The 17,413-nt window shown below is 35.1% G+C and overlaps 1 protein-coding gene across 1 annotated transcript in view; it reads right to left on the bottom strand.

Annotated features, from left to right (window-relative positions):
* vps8 (VPS8 subunit of CORVET complex) overlaps window positions 1–17,413 on the bottom strand; it is a 740,642-nt gene that overhangs the window by 517,757 nt on the left and 205,472 nt on the right. The window contains exons 18-22 of the mRNA XM_039755059.1: window positions 17,024–17,098; window positions 16,062–16,097; window positions 14,722–14,812; window positions 11,199–11,245; window positions 10,140–10,229 (exon numbers count right to left, since the gene is read on the bottom strand). Of these exons, the coding sequence (XP_039610993.1) occupies window positions 10,140–10,229; window positions 11,199–11,245; window positions 14,722–14,812; window positions 16,062–16,097; window positions 17,024–17,098 (339 nt within the window). The remainder of the gene's footprint in view (window positions 1–10,139; window positions 10,230–11,198; window positions 11,246–14,721; window positions 14,813–16,061; window positions 16,098–17,023; window positions 17,099–17,413) is intronic.

Raw genomic sequence — 17,413 nt, 5'->3', positions numbered from 1 at the left:
CTGCATTCACGTGGTGGCCATCAAAACAATGAAAAAAATATTGCCGTAAATAGTTTATTTTGCGACACCACGAAACAAACGATAGCGTAATGTGCAGCGATAGACGTTTTCATATTGTCATCCGATATATATCGTTATATCGAACAGCCCTAGTACTTCCTACTTCAAATATTCTCGAATATATTGCGCAATTACGTGATAGATTGGAGAAAATTAGGCCGATTCTAAAAGAGAATTTGGAAAAAGCACAAGCAGCACAGTCGCGTTATTATAACCTGGGAATTTGTCCCAGATGATCGTGTAATGGTACTCATCCCAACTTCGCATTATAAATTATTAGCCCATTGGCAGGGTCCCTATGAAATTAGGGAAAGAAAAGGTCTTGTCGATTATTTGGTTAAACAACCCAATCGTCAACCTACTGAACGAGTGTATCATATTAATTTTCTGAAACCGTTGAAGGATAGGGAACTTGATTTCTCCTACGGCCAGCCTCGTTCGCTGTTTATGTCTCACCCCAACTTAATTTCGGCCCCGACTTGACGTCAGAACAATGACAAGATCTCAAACAAGCTATCTTGTCTGTCCCCAAAAGTTGTGGATGAAATTCCTGGACGCACAGCGCTGATTGTTCATGACATCATTACTGACCCTGGAGTGATTGTCAGGGAGAAGACCAATAGTCTCCCGGAGGCAAAGAAAGCAGAAGTAGAGTTGGAAATTAGGTGAATGCTGGAATTAGGGGTTATTGAAGAAAGCTATAGCTTTCCAATAGTCCAATTGTCCTAGTTCCTAAACCTGATGGGTCTTGGGAGGTTTTGCTATATATATATATATATATATATATATATATATATATATATATATATATATATATATATATGTTATATATATATATATATATATATATATATATTTTGAAAATACCCGTACAGCGAGAAGTAGTGTGTTAAAGAAGCAATGAAAAGAAAAGGAAACATTTTGAAAATAACGTAACATGATTGTCAATGTAATTGTTTTGTCACTGTTGTGAGTGATGAGTGTATATATATATATATATATATATATATATATATATATATATATATATACACACACACACACAAACATATATATATACATATCTATACATATACACATACATATACATACACACATACATACATACACATACATATATAAACATATATATATATACATATACATACATATCTACATATATACACACACAGCTATTTCAGTATCAGTGCAATACGCTGCTTGTTAAAATGGATAACTCCGCTCTTACGTGCAAGTCTGCGTGGATATTATGAACTATCGTATTTGTTCAAGTTCTATTTAAATTTTAAATAGAAGGAATTTTTATTTAGTCGACAGAAATATCTTTGGTAGGAATGGTAAAACAGACAGGAATATTATTCCTGAATAAATCAACTCAAACCTTAAACAACTTATAATATTTTGCTCTCCATAAAAATATATCCTGTCTAAATTATACAAGTTAGAAATAAAGTAAACATTAAAAGAACAAACATTCAAATATCTTTACTCTTATGTAATTTTATATAAAAAATAAACTTAGATTTTAAATATCCCAAAAGATTTTGCTCTCCATAAAAATATATCCTGTCAAAATTATACAAATTCAAATATGAACATGCTGCATAACAAAACCTGGAAATATAAATAAAATGTGTTCCTTTCAGCAATAACAAATCAAATCATTCAGTTGTCTTTGCTCATATGTCATTTTAGAGCTGGACGCCTGGCATCACTTTTTGGCAACAAATTCGTTTCTGTTTGGTGTGAGGTTCTGTGTTGTGGAGATTCTCAGGATGGATTGCAGGTGCTCATCAGTGAGGCGACTCCTGTGTGCTGTTTTGTTAGTCTTTATCAATGAGAAGAGCTTCTCACACAGATATGTGCTACCAAACATGCACAAGGTTCGAGCCGCATGTAGACGGACTTTTTTTGTTCTTCAAAGTCACCAAAGCGCCGTGCAAACTCAGTGCGCTCAGTTTATCAGCAAAGTGCGATTTGGGAACACCGTAGTGACGACTTGGTTTAACATTACTTGGCAACAGGGAAAGTGGGGCAAGGTGCATTTGTGTCTCCCATAAAAGCAGCTTCACTTGAAATCACTTTGTGATTGTGCACGGTAAAACGTCCGCTGAAGTGTCAGATTCTTATTTAATTATTCTGCTTTCTGTATCTTCTGCATTGCATTCAGGTTACCCTGATGTTTTGTCTCATAGTGCCGTCTTAGATTAAATTCTGTAATTACAGCCACATTAGCTCCACAAATGAGACACACGGGTTCAGTAAACATATACTCAGCCTCCCATCGGTTTTTAAAGGCTCTATTTTCAGAATCAACTTTTCTCTCCAGCATCGTGTGAGCTAGCTTCGCAATAACTTGCAGCATCATAAGCTAGACTTGATTAACGCGTAAGTGTTCGGCAAGGCAGCTGAAGCGCTGCATTATGGGATCTGTAGTTTATTGTGTTACCAGCGCTTCATATACCTGGGCCATTAATAACAATAATACAGTATATAAAATGATCTCGGGCGGATATAATTACGCCGGGCGGATGTGGCCCGTGGCCCTTGAGTTTGACAAATATGGACTAAATAGAACTTGAAAAGATATATTTTTGAAATGTGATCGCGCAATTCAGATAGAGTTGACGCACTACAGCCTGCATCCTCCCCTCGCTCTTACTTTTTTACCGTTCATCTAATGAATACACTGAGTATGGCTTTACCAAAACAATCATTGATGGCGAATAAAGTATCCATTATTCGAGTATGTAGATCGGATATATATATATATATATATATACCCGCGTATCGCAGCGAGAAGTAGTGTGTTAAAAAGCTAGAAAAGAAAAGGGAACATTTTAAAAATAACGTAACATGACTGTCAATATACAGTATTTGTTTTGTGAGTGTTACTGAGTGTTGCTGTCATCAAGGATTTGATTATCATTATTTCTTTCAATCAGGTTCGTATTTGTAGGATGTGTTGTGTTCAAGTTACATTCCGTGTTTGTCAATCGTTGTAAAGATGACAGGTTTCTTTCATCGATTCGTTTCTTACTGCATCAATAAACAGCTCGTCTTCTTCTTTATCTGAGACCTGACACACTGCATGCACGGGTTTTTTTACACTGTCTTCCTTTAGCGGGACATTGACTTTTTCCACCGTGTGCTTTGTTTCCGCAGTAGCTGGATTTATGAATATGCTTATCAGACGCTTCATATTTTTGCTGCCTTTTCAATTGTGTAATTGGTTTTGTTCAGCTCTTTGGAACTGTTGCCTTTTATCTGTGCACTGCGTCAGTTCACGTGAGCCGCTCGGTGTACATGCATCGAAGGTTCCCAGATGTGCTGGTGCCATCTCGTGCTATGTCCGTGGCTGTATTTAATGTTACCTTAGTCCTGGCACTTAAAACTTTCTCTCGCAGTTTCGCTGAGTTTGTGTCAAACACCACCCTGACCATCTCATCTTCCTCTCCATAAACACAGTCCTTCACCCGTGAATATTTAGTGGAGTTTGCTATTGGATTGCCGCTGACGGACGGCCTTATATGGGCAGGCACTAAATTACAAAAGCCAGCAGCAGCCTGTCTATGAACTTAATTTAAAGTGTAGGTTTACATCGTGCTTTGTTTCCGAAGTAGCAGAACTCATGAATATGGTTGTATATGTCACTCACTCGCTTCTTATTGTTTCGCTGCCTTCTCAATTATATAATGCATGTTTTCTTCAGCGCTTTTTGGAGGTCTTCCTGGTTTTCTATGTACTGCGTGATTACGTGGGAGGCGTGATGATGTCACACGAAACTCCGCCCCCACGGCGTTCAAGCTCATCTCCATTACAGTAAATGGAGAAAAACAGCTTCCAGTTATGACCATTACGCGTAGAATTTCGATATAAAACCTGCCCAACTTTTGTAAGGAAGCTGTAAGGAATGAACCTGCCAAATTTCAGCCTTCCACCCACACGGGAAGTTGGAGAATTAGTGATGAGTCAGTGAGTGAGTGAGTGAAAAAACAGCTTCCAGTTATGACCATTACGCGTAGAATTTCGATATAAAACCTGCCCAACTTTTGTAAGGAAGCTGTAAGGAATGAACCTGCCAAATTTCAGCCTTCCACCCACACGGGAAGTTGAAGAATTAGTGATGAGTCAGTGAGTGAGTGAGGGCTTTGCCTTTTATTAGTATAGATAGATATAGATATATATATATAGATATAGAGATAGAGATAGATATATATATATATATATATATATATATATATATATATATATATATACATACACACACACAGTAGAGTCCCGCTAATCCGAACCCCACTAATCCGAAAATCCGCCTAATCCGAACAGGACTAGGGGAAAAAATACAGTAATTTTAATAAAATTTCTGAACTGGGAAAAGTAAAGAAAACAAGTTTTTTCAAGTTATGTCGTACGTTTAATGTACATTTAAGAAACTTGTAATTTTTCAATTTCGCTGTCTAACTAAAAATCCAAAATACAGCCTTACTTCAAATTGAAACAAGTTCGAATTTACTCACATATGTAGAATCCATGTTCTGTACAGCATTTACACAAAACGTAAAAAGCAAACCATTATCTAAGAGATAAAGTCAGTGATCTTCTTCTGATGCAACGAGCTAAAACGGCTTGAAGAAGCAATGTTTCGCCAACGCCGCATAAACATAACATCTGTTGGGGTTGCATCGGCATGTTGCTCAACGTAGCGCAAAGCGAGATCAAGGGCACTGGCTGCGGCAGTGTGTGGAACAACATCAGTCGGCGCGTCCCCTTCCTCCTCACTGTCGTCTGCGTCGAGATCAGAGGACGTTCCCTGCACAGCTGCCACAATGTCATCATCTGTGTATTCTTCATGGCCACAGTCGTCAACGGCCGTAAATGAAACGTCACCGTCCATGAGCTTGTTCAATTGAAGTGCCTTTTCTTCAATTAGAGGGCCAGTGATAGGGATTCCTTTCTGTCTTTCTTGTGTAAACCATAAGAAAAGTGCTTCGTCCAATTTTTCGTAAGAAGACACTGTCGTCTTGCTACGTTTTTCAATCGTTTTTTCACTTGTGGTAGCGCAAAACGGCTCCATTTTACCTCTGTTCTTTTTCCAATCGGAAATTGTTGCTTTCCCGACACCAAATTCCTTCGATAACTGAGTGGCACTTTCACCTTTGTCAAGTCTTTCAACACTTCCAGTTTTTCTTTTAATGTACACGAAGTTATGTTTACGTTTGCTTGCCATGATGATTAACAGCAGGGACAAGCACAGAATGTAAAGAAACCACACTACACACCACTCACAAGGACTCACAAAACACAGGGCAAGTGCGCGCACACGAACAATAACATTGCACAAAACACATCACTCAGCAGTAGCAGGTCGCACACTGACTCAGTGACTCATAGTTTGGGAACGGAAATCAAGAGGAATGCGTAGGTCTAGGTCACTGCCCTTCCGCTACTACTCACGTACCACCCGTCATATCGATTTTACCTCCGATCACAGTCACACTACAGTACAGTTTAAATAGCAGTGTACTAGAATACGTAATTTGTTACCTTTAATTCTTGACACATCAGACGCTTAATACGCCTCATAAAGTCAATATATGACATTATATGACAAAACTCCGCCTAATCCGAATTTTCGCTAATCCCAATTAGTTCGGATTAGCGGGACTCTACTATATATATATATATATATATATATATATATATATATATATATATATATATATATATATGTACAGTGCAAGTCCAAAAAAGGAGTAGTATAAAATCTGGTCACAGTAGTTCGCGAGCAAGCTACCACATTACAACATTCGCTAAAATGACCAAAGGTTGGCACATTATTGATGTATCATTCGTTCACAATAAATTGCTTGATTTAATCTGGCACAGCAGGCATTGAAATCCATTCAACAGGAAATTTTACAGCAACTACTATAGGTCACTTACTATTCTGGAAAATATTCTGAAGTATATATTCTTACTATATTATGTTAATATATTTTCAATAAAGTTATAGTGCATCATACTTCATCTGAACATTTGCATTTGTTATCAAAGTGTAAAATTACTTTTTTTCTAAAAACATCTCAATAGTAAATATAATATAGAACAGGCAATATAAAGAAATACATATGTCTAATTATTTAATGATGCACATGTTTATTGACAATTTTTGTGCAAAAAAAATGCATTCTGCATATAATTCACCAATTGCTAGTCACACAAGCAGTGCACTTCTGTGTTTCCACATCTGCACAGCTGCTTTCCTACTGCTAATGAGCCTGCAGAAAAAAGAGAAAGTGCAATTTCTGGATATGATAAAAACTGGAAATTCCTTCACATCTCTGGGTTGTAAATATGGCAGTTCACTATGCTAATAAGAAGTGCACAGAAATTCAAAGATTTGAAGTGATTAATATACAAAATCAGGAGTAATTAAAGTGCAGACATAATGAGACGAACCCCACACACTCGTGGGATCAGTATATTTAGGACTTTATGCTGATCTGATTTTATGGAATGTGTCAGCAATAATTGGGTTGAGGGTGGTTTGAATGTTGTTTTGTTGTTTAGTCGGATATTTGCAGAATTGCCTATATTATTAACAGAGTAGATAATTATATTTCATTATATCTGTAGACTTCCTCATTTATGCTGAATTTACAGATATACAAACTGTATTGATATGAATTAATGTTACGCAGACATGCCCAGTGCAAAGTATGAAAACCTTTTCATTTTAGGTTCAGTAGAGCTTGCTTAAGTTAATTCCAATAGATATGTCTTATTTAACCATTTTAATTTCAATTGCTGGTGCACATTACTTCATTAAAGCAGGATTATAAAATTGATTTCTCAATGGAACCATATCCAGAGAACATTAATAAAAATTAAAAACGCAGCTCAAGCAACTTGCCAATAATAGTCTTACACTTCAAAGTTCAGCGGTTAATTAAGGAGTGCTCAAAGCTGCCAAAATCTCTTTCAATAACTGCTTGAGAACACGAGTTATAATTACCCAGTCCTATCAGGTTACCTTTTAACACTATAATCCCTGAAGCCTACAAAAAAAAATAATCCTGGCCCACTTTAAATCCCTTCACACCTCTCCATCAGCATCTTTTGTTTTGTAAATGTGTCGATTAGCACAGGCAGCAAGCAGCCTGATGTCCCATCCCCCGCCTTGATGGAGTTCAACTTGGGTAAAACGTTCTCCCAGCTCAAGCCAAGGCTCCCTATCTGCGTATGAGGTTCCTGGAGTTGTATAGGGTAAATAATACAGTATATAGTTATTTAGAATACATGCATTTCATGTGTGTTTCGTGTCTACAAAGATCTGGGTAAGTGTAGGATGAAAGGAAATGTGAGGCAAGAAATGCTGAACACATACCTAAAGCAGAAATGTTTTCCATGTTATACTAATAATGACGTGAAGTATATCATGTGTGAAGACTTTAGTCCTAATATCAAATAAACACAAGCATTTTTACTCAAAAACATAACCAAAGAAAAAAAATCATTTGATTTACATGTTGCTGACAAGGAGTTAAAATCCCAAGCTCAAATGTCAATTGACAGGGACCTTATACGTGTTCTTGAATGGTGTAGATGTAAGAGTTGCTGCCTTATACCTAAAGGTCCCAGGTTCGAGACCAGGCGCTCCGCATTTTGAGTAGTGAGCTGTGAGTCTGTAACAACCGGTGTAAATTTTGGCTACTTGTAAAAGTTAGCATTTGTTTTTTTTTTTTTATTATTCAGTTTTATTCTCTCAGTGACGTTCACGTGGTACAATGAACTTGCCTCTCCCTCTCTGAGTTGATGGCATTTATATTCATTTTTTTCACAAGAGCAGCGATGTCCACAGTGGATGCTCAAGCTGATACCTGCTCAGAACTATTTGTTGTCCCGGCAATAAAAGATACAATGTCCCGTGACCGCTAATAGATTCGACAAAGGCAGGACTGTAACAACAGACAGCTTCTGAGAACCTTTCTATTTAATTCACCTACATATTAGGTAACTAATAATGATGGTGCCAATATAATCATAATCTTGCAGGGCAGGCCTGTTGCTGTGTTGATTGTTTAATTTTAATTGTTCACATTTTTGCTTTCAAAGTTACACCAGTCTGCTGTTACTGCTGTTGTTGCTATTGTTTTATTATTTATGTTGTAGACTGTGCAGTAGGTGGAAGGTGATAACCATTAGTTTAATACTTCTTGTGGAAGTGAAATGAAAACTCACATTTAGCACTTTGAAACTCCACACAGACAACAACTGCGTTTGGGCTTCAAATGCAGCAGTGTTAGTTGGTGTTGTTTGCAGTTTCCATTTTGTCTGCTGTGTAGACACTTTACAAGCATGCATGAGACAGAATAAAAGGTAACACATTTATCTGTTTTTGAAGCACCTGAGTAGAACAGGTTTTATTAGTCCATTAGCCATTAAATCAAGCAGAATTAATCAGTGCCTTTCTTTGTTACTGATGGAAATTATATTCTTACTACTGTATATATTAGAAAAGGATAAAATATTATACAGGAACATGTTGATGCATAATGGATTCATTAAAAGGATAGAATTTGTAGTTTATTTTTTTTTTAATATAGAGTAGCATAATAAAGTACATAGAAAATTAAGCTGTGTTAGAAAACTGCATGTGTTGTGGAGATTAATATTTACAATTTTGATAATTGCTTGTAAATTGATATTTAACAGTTAAACATTACTAAAACACTGTAGACAGGTGTGAAAGGGCAGTTTGTGCACTCATTGGCGTGAAGTATAGCTTTACATTTATTATGGTCTTGAATGAGAGGAAAATTTTGTAGCCCGATGCCCCATTGGTTCATAATTTGTGATAAGAATGGCATAAGTTATTCCACTTTTTTCACTCACTCACCATCTGGCCATGGCCAAAAGACCAGCTCTATCTCTCTTGCCATTCTGCAGGCAACTCTCTCATAGGCCAAAAAAAAAATTCATGCGACCTGTTTCAATACTCCATTTAAAGTCCATGCAGCAGCAAGGTCAAAGCTAGATTGAAGCCAAGAGCCTTCACAGTCACTCAACCTAAACTCAATTTGGACATACAATGAGGAAAAAGCAGCCAATAAATGTTTCTTATATGGGGGAACTATACTGAAAGTATTACAGGTGGCTACTTCTTGAAGCTGGGTGAGAAAATGCCAAGAGTGTGAAAAGCTGTCATCGAGGTAAAGGCCGGTTGGTTACTTTAAAAGATCTAAAATGAGATTTTTGGGGTTATTAGATAGTTTCATATGTGTTATTCAACAATTCTGAAACCTTTATTATTGTTGTAAAATTTGCAAAAATAATAAAAATGTTTCAAAACATTTGACATTCTGTTTGTCTATAATACAAAAGACAAATCCTGCATTTAATGTTTGGGTTTGCACTCTGGATGGAGCTTTAAATCATACTAATTGCTGATTTGTTTCATGAATCTGTATTTCTGTATGCTGAGAGATATGTTCAATTATTGTGGAAACTTTATCTTTGACAACCATCCATCTATGTCTTCACCTACTTACTGATGAGTAAATTTTGAAAATAAAAATATCAATTGAAATTCTGTTTCTATAAACCTTTAAAGCTTTAGATATGTTTGCTTAACATGAAATTATTGAACGCCTTCAATGTTTTCTAATAGCTTATATTTTGTTTTCCATGAATGAGTGCAGCAGTCCTTTCTCTGGACTTATTCAAGTGTTGCTATGTGTTTTGAAATACATTGTATAAAATACTTCTAGATATGGTTTCTAGAGTACATTATGCACCATAAAAGAAAGCTCTCTTTTGTTGCATAACCTCTATTCAATTTTTAAATGAGAAGTGAACTCAAAAAGAAAGGTTTTCAAATCCATGGAAAAGAAAGATGCTTTACATACACCTAAGATTGTATTTTTATACTCCTGTTTAAAGAACAGCCTCTAGGCTAATATGCATTTTTCGATTAAAAATGTTGTGCACCTTACTATAAACCATTAAGAAATTTATGAAGAAATATCAGAACAGCTTACTGCTAAATATGTGACAGGAAGTTTAAACTCCACTACCTGAAAATGCTGCTCCATTACTTGGATTTTGCCTTGTTCTGGACATTTCTTTAATGAACGGTCAGCATACTGCAGAAGAATCTCAACCATCTGAAAGAAAACATTTCTAAAAATGATTAAAAAACATATTTTAAAGTGTGTCACTTAGTGGTTAATACATTTCAATTATTGCCACTTAATCTTTATGAACACCTGAGCAATTCACTTAATATGTCTTGTACAGTTTGCAGAAAAACAGAAGAAATGAGAAATAAACAACTGTGCTTTAGGTATCTCTGCGTTTGCAATGTCCATTGTGATGGTGTTCATTACAAAAGGCATTACAACAAAGCTTCTCTCTTTAGTCAGTTTACCTGACAAGTAAACTTGTTTATAAACAACTGCAGCAGGACAACTATTTTTACAGTCAGTACCAAAAAAGTTACCTTAATTTTGTCATTCTAAACAAATGTGGCATTCCTAGTCTATTCAAGGTGGATTATGATATTATATGAAAACAAAAAAAAAAAAAACATTGGAAATGTAATCCTTACATTTGATTAAAATCAAAAGAGGTAAATATCTGAGACAATATCTACTGAAACTTGAGGCATTTGACACCTATTAGTAATCCATTTATACTAAAAATAGCATAAAATGAGCAACATAAAATATTAGCATGAGTTGTGAATTGTTCTTTAATATCATCCAAAACATTATTATAGAAAGAGATAAATAGAACTATATATTTTAAAGTATCAACATTAAAACAGATTTTTTTTTCTTTTTTTAAGAACAAGTTTTAAACCGAGAATGCAGTTTATCAAAAGAAACCCCTTTATTAAGGTGGCATATTGTTATTTTGAAGTACAGGTATATAGATGTTTGCAGAAACATTAAATCCAATATTTTGATTAAGAAAACAAATTAAATAGTCAAAAAATTCTTTCATTTGTTGATTTTAATCATTCATCTATAAAGTCTTATTGAGCTATTCTGACTCATTTACCAATGACCAGCTCAGGTAATTTGGTGATGATGAAGAATTTAAAAAAAAAAACCAGAAAGATCAAAACAAACCTTGTCTGCTACTACACCTTTTCTCTTGTTTGGATCCCCAAATAACCCTGAAAACATAACAAAAAGTCTCAATCACTATAGTTGTTGTAGAGTTCAGACGTTTAGCTATTTCCTTTAATGTCATCAGTCTTGGCAAGATAAATCCAGATATGGTACATAAAATGAACAAATTGTGCTGTGTTATACATGTACTCAGATTGACGAATATAGAAAAAGTCAAAAACACACACATACACAAACACACACACACAAATTAACAGTATCTGGTTTATCTGATGAAAGCTGTATAACAAATAAGAAAATTCCTACATGCCATGAGTAGACACAAAATTAATACATTGCCCTTGTTTTACCTAAATTAAAGCTTTTCACCAGATTAAAAATATTAAATGAGTAGGTATCTGCAAGATTAATTTTTATTTGTTTTTAAAATTAGAGATTAGCCTGTAATCAAAGAAACATGGGGTGATCTAAGGAGTCTCCAGCATTACCTATAATGTAAAAATGAAATGAAGTATTGTGATGGCTTCAAAAAAAAGAAAAACCTGAAAATGTCTTACTTAAAAAGTATTAAATCACTTTGTTATTATTAAATTTAGGCATTAGTGTGATGTGTCAAGAAAACTTAAATACATTAATAAGATACATTGGTGCTAATTTTTAATTAATCTGTGCTCCGCGACATATGCTTACACAAAGAATATTACAATTACAACTGCAAATCTAATAAGTCTCGTTCTTATTAATACTAATGAGCTACCCATGAATCTGATGAAACTGTTATGAAGAAAATAGAAAAAAAGCTGGCAAAGTTTTGTACTTTCCTAGGAGCCCTGTGAAGTTATTTGTAAAATGGGAAAAAATGGCATAACCTATCAAGATAGCTATAACACTGACCATGTTACAGAACTCTTTGGCTGAAATAAGAGAAATTTCCCAGACATCTCTTCCACATTTCACAGAATCTGCCTATCTGGGAGCCTGACTGAAAGGCAAATAATAAAGTAACAAAGGAAAAAAAAATGTTGCGGTCTGATGATACAAAAGTCAAGTTCTTTCCAAAAGCACAAACCAAATACTGTGCAAAGCCAAAAGACATCATCCCTACTGTCAAGCATAGTGATGGCAACATCATGCTTGTTGACATTAACCCTGGCCCTAAAGAGAAACTGTTTCAATGTGCCTGAAATCTGAATTTAAGTATTCATTTTCCAGTAGGACAATGACCCTGTGTACAGCAAAAACTACTATGGAATCACCAGAAAGGATAGTATCCTGGGATGGCCTGGCCAGAGCACTGACTTGAACCTAACTTAAAATCTGTGGAATGACCTCAAAATTACTATCTGTGCAAAGCCATGAATCTTATTGGGCAATTGCTACTTAGGGATTATACACAAAGTAAAGACCCCTTTAATACTTTTTAAAGGGAAAAGTCTGGAGGTTCTTTCTATTCAAGAATTTGTTCCACTTATTGTGTTAGTGAAGAGAAAAAAATATTCCAATGTGTTAAAATCTGGAGGTAAAACAGGTACAGAATGTGAAGAAAATCAGTGGAGTAAATGCTTTTTTGGAGGCACTGTAATAATTTGCAAATTTAATAAGTGCAGCAAGTTTGTGGAAAGAAAGTCTTAATTTGATGATGCGAGTTGGCTCCATACTCCCATTCCTGTTTAGGAGTCTCAAACTCACCACCGTAAATACTGTAACCGAGATGAGCTGGGCAAATTAGGACACAAACATCCTGCCAAGGGGTAGGTGTGTAAAGTAATTAGTGCTTTTATTTAAAATCAATCAAAATAAATCCAAACAGTGTTCAAATAAAAATGAAGTGCTCCATCCATAATGTCAATAAATAAACAATCCTATAAAAACAGTGATTGTCTAGGTTAAAAATAATCCAATAAATAGATAATAAAAAACTAGGTTAAAATACAGAAGGAATCTTCTCTTTAAAATCACAGCCTCTGGTGCTTCCCTTTAAAATAGACATCTCAGCTTACCCCTAAATAGAACCTTATGGCCAAGGAGATGCCTAACTGACAGCCCATCCAACCCCTGCAAGACACCACTCCCATCACACCAAACCTCCGACTCCTGCCACAAGGCTCACGCTCCTACAATTCATGGCTACTCCGCAGGATGCCTCACCGAGCTTTCCATTACTTTTGCAACTCCCACAGTGAGTCACTCCATTGGCGAGTGCATCACTCCAGCTCCCAGAGCCACTCAGTTGGAGTGGCCTTCTTCAGCTCCTGAGCATCAGCTACATACTCTGCAAGAGGCTTCCTCCTGGCTGCCTGCCTACTCTCTCAAACACCGGCTCTCTCCACATCCTACTTTTATCTCTCCTTTCTTTAACCTCCTTTCTATTTCTGTTCTTTCATCTGTCTCCCCTTCGCCATGCCGACTCTTCCCTTATACGCCTCTGTGAATGCAGCAGCTCAAATGCGGACAACGGAATGGCTAATGGAGCAATCAATACAGACCACACTCTCACATGCAGGTATGTTTCATCTCATTGAGCCTACCAATCTCCTGCAGCCACGAGAGTATGCACACCCATGGAGACTGAGCCGGCTCTTTATTTATTTAAAATGGACCTCAACTGCTTAGCCAAAGACCCACTTTTTCAAACTCTGTAATTTCTGACAGCATGTGATGGTGTGCATAAGGGTTGTCTTCAAAGATATATCTTTCAACTAAAAATGACACCAATACTTTGATAGCCCTTTAGAATTATACCAGTATTTCTTCTTAAATTATTTAAAAAATTACATGAATGTAACTATGTTAGAAGTCATGTAAAATGTTAAGGACACATACATTTACTATCTACACTTACAAATAATAACTAAAAAGCTCTATGTAGTCAGAAAACATATAGGTAAGAATAGGTACAAAGTAAAAGGGGTAAAACAAGGATAGTGTCGCTTCCCATTGGGAAGACAAAGATAAAGTTGACAGAAATTTTTGTTTTAGTTAAATAAATGCAGAGATAAAGAAGTCCTCAATGGCAAATCAAGTACTGTAATTGTTATGAAGCAGAAATTAGCAACCTGAATGCCACTGTTGCCTGCAGGGTAAGAAATTCAGAAGATGAAGCATGTAAAAATTTAAATAGCAGTGAGGCAAGATAAAAGCATTCAGCAATGCAAGCTGCAATTTGCAAACATAAGCACAATGATACTAATGGAAAGTAAAACCTTATACACAATTTTATTTATTTTTTCCAATTTACATAGAATACATGCACAACTTTATATTTCTTAATTTACTGTTGCTTATCCAAAATTTTATTATTTTAATTATGCTTTTAATTAAAATAAATTTTTATTTTTTAATTATGTTACCTACTGAGAGAATAAAATTAAATAATTCTAGTAAAGTCTATTAATTCTACTGTCCTTATTCAATTGTATTTATAAATACATACTATACATGACATGATAAATGTGAAACTGAAAAATTATGCACTGTCAAAATATTTTAAATACTTCTTAAAACCTGTTAAATTACTTACCTACCACAGCCCTAGCAGTGCCCTCATGGAATGACCATGATAGAGATAATGCCTCTACAAATTTCTCTTGCTTTAATAAATGGTCCACTCTCTACAACAAACCAAAAAACAACAATCATCAACATTCGAGTTTAAGATTTTTCAGAGTTATCCATCTTCGGTATTCAAAAGCAAGCTATTTCAGCTGGTACATTATGGCATGACAAACTGATGTATATTTGCATCGCTTAATTAACTTGGTAGAATATATTTGTGCTAAGAGAAGGACTGCAATTACAAAACAAATCATTCAAGAAACGAAAGAAAATGTACAGAATTCATTCAGAATGAGATATCCTAGCACTGATTTACTCCAAGTACTTAAGTGAATTGAAGGAAGTAAGGTTAGTCACCACACTTCTGCCTGAGAATATTACAAAATAATAATAGAATTAAAAAGTACATACATTAGTATAAGGTATTGGGAAAGAACCTTTATGGAAATAAATGCAAGCAGTAAAACAGGAAATACATAATGGTCAAGAAGTTCTTCCCAGCAGTGTAAAGACTGAAATAAATGAAAAGGTTTTAAGAGTTTCTGTTGACCACACACTGAGCATTTTCAGGATATAACTGCATAACAATGTTTTTAGAAAACATTTCAAAGGAAAATCGCAAAAAAAGTTTTGCCCCGTGTACGACGCACATTGTGATTGTATAGGAAGCGTTTAGAGAGAGAGAAAGAGAGCGCAAGTGAGCGAGAGAGAGAGCGCAAGTGAGCGAGAGAGAGAGCGAGCCCAAGCAGAAGAAGTAAACATTACAGAATTACATTTCCTCGTGTATGACACGCACCTGATTTTCTAATGCTAATTTTCGGGAAAAAATGTGTGCGTGGTACACGCATAAATACGGTAGATTCTTTTGCTTTATATTGGCGACTACAGAAAAATAACTAACAAAAACAGAGAAATCAAAACTATTGTTATTTATTTATTAATCATTGCATATATCAGCAAAAGAATGGCAGGGGCTAAAAAGAACAACAACTAAATGTGTACTCCTAGACAGGCGGTCATAAACAAGTAACCCCCAAAGAAGCTGCCCAATAACCTTATAGTGACAGTGACTGCAAAATCTACTAATAACATGTACAAAACATCAGCAGGTGTTACCATATATTACTGGTAACATTTCTCAATGACCAGGTGAATTTTTGTTCATACACTCACTGTAAGAAGTCAAAGCATAAATAAATATATTACAGAGAATTACATGAAGGAAGACTGTTTTACAAACTGCAACTGCTATTAGTTAAAAAAATAAATATCTAGCTTATACTTGGATCCTACAAGTCCCCTTACCTCTCTCCAGCTTCTGAGGGTCATAATATGGACTGACTGCAGAATGAAAAAAAAAAATAATCATAGCTTAAATAACAATATCAAAATTTTGAGGAAACCAATTTCTACAGTTGACAAAGCAAACGCCATGAGCATTTAACCTTATGCTGACAAAGGAAATACCAACAGTATTTAACCAGTAAACCTATTTGTACTGAGGAAGTTATAATGAAAGCATTTTTCAGCTTTGACTGATTCCTCCACCCAGTATTTTCACTAGCTAGTATTTCCATTTTTTAATTCTGAAAAAAATACAATTATCATCATTACAAAGCAGTATTTAACATCCATTTTGCACAATTGTGTAATTGCTACTTCTCATCAGAAAATGTATCATATTATTTGTGTGAGATAAGAAAACCACATACCACCTCTTGCTGCTGTGACAAACATGAATATAAGCAGCTTGCAAAATACATTGATCAGCTTAATTTCACCCATTTCTTTTTCTGTCTTTAAGAATAACTAAAGAGCAAAAAATAAAATTTGACTTTAAGTCACCACTTAGCATTGCATATGTAAGAAAATCAAGGTAAGCATTAATGACAGTGAATATAAGAATGTAGAGAGAGGATATCATAATGCACTGTTTTGCATAGAAATTACAGACAATATTTTCTTAATCCAAGTGCAACAGTGCTCAGAGGTTTTCCTCTCTTAATGAGTGACACTTCATTCTCAATAGTCAATTAAATACTAATAGACATATTATTGAAATAAATATAGTGCTTAATTAATTCTGTCTTTGGAAATAATTTTGAACAAACTGTTTACTAACAAGCGCAATACAACCAATTCTTTTAGGAGGACATGAACTATATAGGTTGGATAAACAGAAAGATAGCCAAATGCATATGACATCGTTTTTACAATTCTAGTCTCACTACTTTAAGACTTCCTTTAGTGCATTTAAGCATATATACCTTTGTTCCAAGGAACACAATTTGTCCTCCATAGCTGCACACCGATTCATAGCATGCTTTTTCACCGACTAATGCCTAGGAGACACATAAAAGCAAATAAAAATTACATATATTTTAATACATTGAATCTCTTACACTGTTAAAAAAAATTATACACAGCCAAAAGATTCCCAAAGTATTATAATTTAGAATAAAAAGCAAACTGATATTAATGGAAGTGTTTCACACTCTTTAGCAACATTTTTTCATATTGTGTCTAAAGAAATATCAACTTTATCAGGTGTTTCAGCTGCTGGAATATCCTGGAGGTTCTATGCTTATTTCTTTACAACAGCTGCATGTACTGGGAGTTATATCAAAATAACTGCATGCACTTTCAACAACAGATAG

This window comes from Polypterus senegalus, chromosome 6 (assembly GCF_016835505.1).
Source record: "Polypterus senegalus isolate Bchr_013 chromosome 6, ASM1683550v1, whole genome shotgun sequence".
Taxonomy (NCBI): domain Eukaryota; kingdom Metazoa; phylum Chordata; class Cladistia; order Polypteriformes; family Polypteridae; genus Polypterus; species Polypterus senegalus.
This window is presented reverse-complemented; position numbering and strand designations above follow the sequence as displayed.